The sequence below is a fragment of the Trichinella spiralis genome (assembly GCF_000181795.1).
Source record: "Trichinella spiralis strain ISS 195 chromosome Unknown Scfld2159, whole genome shotgun sequence".
Classification (NCBI taxonomy): domain Eukaryota; kingdom Metazoa; phylum Nematoda; class Enoplea; order Trichinellida; family Trichinellidae; genus Trichinella; species Trichinella spiralis.
In genome coordinates this window covers 16779-21600 of record NW_003529098.1, presented here as the reverse complement: position 1 = coordinate 21600, position 4822 = coordinate 16779, and the positions used below count along the sequence as shown (strand labels likewise).

The window sequence follows — 4822 nt, the reverse complement described above, 5'->3', positions numbered from 1 at the left end:
GAATATCACGAAAAAAGAAAACGTTCGAATTCATAATCAGATTTTATTGCAATTATGATGGTGCTTATTTACTAACTGATCCGAATACTAACTGAATATACTAACTATACTTTTTTAGAAAAACTCTGAGCGGTTGTTTTTGCATGTGCTGATGAATTAGCAGTTTTGGAGATGGATTCTTCTGTTTTTTCATTTTGAAATTTCCTTCCTGATTCAAGTTTTACATCTGTAAAATCTGTAAAAAATGAACTGCCATTTAGAAATTTTTCAGAGATACTGATAAAATCGTTTGACACATGATGAGCTGATTCCTTTTCAGATTCTGCTAATTGTTGAAAACTTTTGCTACATTCTTCCATTTCATTTAACAAGGTATGAATTTCATTAACTTGTTTTATCCCACTGAAGCACATTGAAAGTTCTCCCGTTTCCTTTTCTTCACTTTTCAGTGTTTGCATTTCATCATTCGCGTGAACAATATCTTTTTCAGATATACAAGAGAGTGATAACTTTTTGCGCTCGGATGGCGATGTATGATGATCCGTGTCTGAATTTGACAAATCTTTTTCATCTACATCTGCTGTGTGTTTGATTTTATACTGGCACTCAAGATGAAAAATTTCCATTCTCTTTTTTCTGATTTCATCCAGCTCCTTATCCAATTCATATTTTAATTGGTCCAATTTTTTATGAGTGCTATATTCAATTTCTTTAACTTTTAAGTTTTCACTTATAGCACTTTGAAGCTGGTCGAAAAGTGTACCAATTTCCTCGTATAATTGTCGGTGATGTTCTCCTCTTCCATAAGCTCCATATACTTCAACTGCGATATCTTTACAAAATTGGACTTTTCCTTCATCTTTGTTCGAATTTTTCATCGTGTGAAAATCACGGTATAGCTTCTTTAAATATCTTTTTTTGTATTTTAATCTTTCAAGTTGCCTTCGACGAGCACACTGCAAATTATACAACTCACCATTAACTAGCTCTATTTCTGCTTCCAGAATTTTCTGTGCTTCTTTTGCTAATAAAAGCTGACTTTTCAATGAATTTTCTTTTTGTACATCTTTTTCATAATAATTTACACCATTTTGCAGTTCTTTCATTTTAGACTTCGACTTTTTGATTTTTTCTTCGGTTTCAGCAATGTTTTTATCTAATTGAATGCTTTCCGTATAAAGCATATCTGCCTTATAGCACAGTTTGTCTAATAACAGTTCTGCTTCGTTGATTTTATGCTCATAATGATGAAAATCACTGAAAGATGGATGAGAGCGTTCATTTGTAAAAATCTTCCTCAAAATGACTGCCATGTTGCTTCTATTTTTCACTAACGTTTCCAAAAGAACCATCAGCGAAGAGTGGGCTTGATTATTGTATTTCAATTTATAATTATTTCCATAAATGTTGCTAAATACACCTTCAGGATTCTTAATAATCGAAGCTATGAGTCGATTATTTTCATTTTGAAGTTGGTCAATTTGCAATTGCAATTCGTGCTTTCTAGCATAATATTTGTTGACGATGAAATTTGAATTTTTCACAGCTTCCTTTTCTCTTTTAACCATGTGTTTCTTTATTTTTTCTTTAATCAAATCAAGTTGTTCCATTTCATGTTGTTTTACTTTTGCCATCTGTGTGATTTGATTCGCACCATAGGAAAGAAATTCACATGTTGTAGTGCATAAATTATTTATAGCTTGATCAAGCGCAACGTTTTCTTCCTCTTCTTCTGTTTGATAGTCGAAGATTAAATTTCCATTGTTTCCGTGAAACATCATTGCCATTTTCACTGCATTCTCTGTTAATTTGACCTTTTCTATCAATTTTGAATTATTGCTTTCCAAATTTCTCAGCTTCGCAATTAATTTTTCATCATCCAATGTGCACTCATCGGTTGTTTTTTCTTCGGTTTTCTGATTGTTGTTCAATTTTTTCAATGCATATCCAAATTGTAAAACACCTGTCATGAACATATGAACAACAAAGCGCAGTTTAGCGTTATTTTCCTCTTGTATTTTGATCTTTTCGTTCAACTCATCCACATCTTTCTTCAGCACTTTGTCAACATCTTCATGGGTTGTTAGCAAATCAACATTCTTATGATGACGAAGCAAATTTTTAAAATTCTCCAACAACCGTGGCAAAGCAATCCCAACAGATGATCTTTGCACTGCATCTTTGCAGTATTCCAGTCCAAGCATTTGCAATACGCTTTCAAATAATGACAAACAGTCGTGCAGCTTTTCAGTAATCCCAATTTTTAACAGTTCTTGTTCTTGATGATCACGCATACACTGACAATATTCAATTATTCTCTTCTCCAGAAGAAGGTGAACATTTTCTTTATGGATATCTTGCTGATTCAATTGATCCAACGCATTTTCTGCTGCCGCTTTGCAATTTTCTTTGATACTAATAATATCTTTCACTGCTGGTATGATGCGATCGACTTTCTCCAATCCACTCACATTTTCTTGACGAAATTTTGTCAAAATTTTAAAATCACGCTTTGGCAAGTCCTCTTTTCCAATTTCTTTGTGAACAACTGGCACCGAAACTGTTTTCTTTGCCATTCTTCCACTTATCGATAATGCAATCGTTTCCAACTGCTTTACCAAAATACGACCAACATTATTGTTTGTCTTGGTAATCATAAACTTTACTTTAAAATAAATATACTGTTTTTAATGTTTGTTTAATTTAAACCAATACGAATGGTGTAACTTTAAACTAAACTTGATCAGTTCTGGGACAAATTTTTGTCCTATTTTATTGCTCATTGGTATTTAGCCCTCATCCGGGCGACAAATTTTACAACTTAATCCGGGCATCTGTCTACATATGCAGATACTTGAAGTTTTGTCGTATTTCATCCCTGAATGTGATGCTAAACAGCAACCTTTAGGGTTTTGGGAGCAGTCCGTAGCGGACGAAGGCATTCTTTGCTTGTCCATAGATTTTTTCATTTTTGATACCTTGTTTCGATGTTTCGTTTAACCAGTTGAGCCGAAAGCTCTTTCATAAAATGTTTCTTACATACACGAGTCGTCTCGTTTCTTCATACGAAGTCATAACGTCATTATCAATGCAATTGCTTTTTTCAAAATACATAATAAATATTATGTAAAGTTATCAAAAATATTCCATTTAAAACGTAAATATATGGCGCTTTGTATGAACAACACCAGGAAATCAGCATTGCACCAATGATCAGATTCAATTTTCTTATCTGAGAAATGTGGATGACAAATTTACGCTTTGAAATAGTTTAGTCTTGCGTTTGAGTTCAGTGCTTTGCGTTCGAGAGTTCTTACTGATGGAAGGACGATGAAATTCAGTTTGCATCTATCCAAAGGAACCAACAGAAATTAGTATACAGAGAACTGTGCTACACCCTGAAGCGTACAAATCGCAATGACAAATGTTGGATATGTGCATCGGTAAATGGAATTGTTTTAATATAGCACGTTGTTATTGTTGTGTAATAACACAAGCAAGCCATTTCGTTTCGAATTTAAGGAATGATAGGTTGCCGTGGAAAGCTGTATACTAATCTGGATGCCACTCATGTAATACGAACTTGCGAGCATGCAGATGGCCGCAGAGTGGACCTGCATACATTATACCAGCAGCAGCAGCTCAATGAATTGAAACGGCTGGCTGCAGGGGATCCGAGGCCAGTGACAGACATATATGATGATCTGGCAAGTAATGCCTCCAGCAGCTTAGATACTGCCGCATATTTTCCAGCGTGGGACCAGGCCCATATTATAAAATGCTTCCATCTTAATTATAAATATAATAATACAGCTTGCCTCGCCAATAGATTTGCATGCAGTTCATCTGTATAAATTACCGTGTGATGTATTACAGATTGCATTTGTGAATTGCCTACACTTGTAGATACATTTCCTTTCTAAAAACTGAAAATCCCATTCTTCCTCGAGTATTTAACATGTTGAATTTAATAAAGAAACAAATAGCAATAGACTTTCACGTTCATATTATAATCAGTGAAGTGTTGTTGGTCAGTCTAAAGGAAAAAAACTAGAATGAAAAACTTCGAATTATTTTGCATTCAGACTTTTCGAACATTGCAATCGATCGATAACAATTTAAAACCAAAAATTACAAATTACAAAAATTACATGAATAGGGAAAAATTGCGGTGGTTTTCACCGCAACGAGTGATAAGACGACGATCGTTTCAAACGCATAACGCTCAAGCACTGCAATGGCCTTTTTTTATATTATATCTCGAACTGAACAAAAGTTGAAACAAAAATTTAAATCAAAAAATACATAGCCAATTGCAATTGTGAATTTTATAAATGAAAATGGATTTTGAACCGAAGAAAAGAAAAAGCCAGACAACTTTTCAAGGTCATTTGAAATTCGATGGATATATTTAAAAATTTCAACGTGATGAAAGTTTGAAAATTATCAAATGAAAAAGCAACTGATCACAACTTTGCACAAAATTATACATATATCGGTGATGTATTTTTGAATTTTCCAAACAATGAACCGAATCAGAAATTTCAAATTTCTATACTCTACAATGGTAATTCAAACGATGATAAGTGTAAACAGAAATTTGAAAAAAAAATAATTCAAACATTAAAATGTTTCAGATTAAAATCAAATACAAGAAATTGAACAGTTACATTCCATTATAATAAATGTCGATAAACTACTTTTCTAATTGTATTTCTTCACATTTAACTTGATCACCAAACAATATTTTTTTATATAACAACCTTCCCACCTACCTAAAAACACAGGGAACATATATTTACAATGGTTTTATTTCGCGACA

At 33.2% G+C, this 4822-nt stretch overlaps 2 protein-coding genes across 2 annotated transcripts; both read right to left on the bottom strand.

Moving 5' to 3' along the window:
• Window positions 1-105: 105 nt before the first annotated feature.
• Tsp_11926a (hypothetical protein) lies at window positions 106-2969 on the bottom strand (the record flags this gene model as incomplete). Its single annotated transcript, XM_003368639.1, has 2 exons — window positions 2855-2969; window positions 106-2665 (listed from the first exon to the last, which is right to left on the bottom strand). Coding segments are annotated over exons 1-2 (2675 nt in total), but the record flags the coding sequence as incomplete, so codon positions are not given.
• A 599-nt stretch (window positions 2970-3568) lies between these two features.
• Window positions 3569-4794, bottom strand: Tsp_11925 (hypothetical protein). The gene is made up of 5 exons (XM_003368638.1): window positions 4776-4794; window positions 4183-4232; window positions 3995-4036; window positions 3812-3919; window positions 3569-3781 (listed from the first exon to the last, which is right to left on the bottom strand). Exons 1-5 carry the CDS (start codon window positions 4792-4794, stop codon window positions 3569-3571), a joined length of 432 nt encoding a protein of 143 aa, XP_003368686.1.
• Between the last annotated feature and the right edge of the window lie 28 nt (window positions 4795-4822).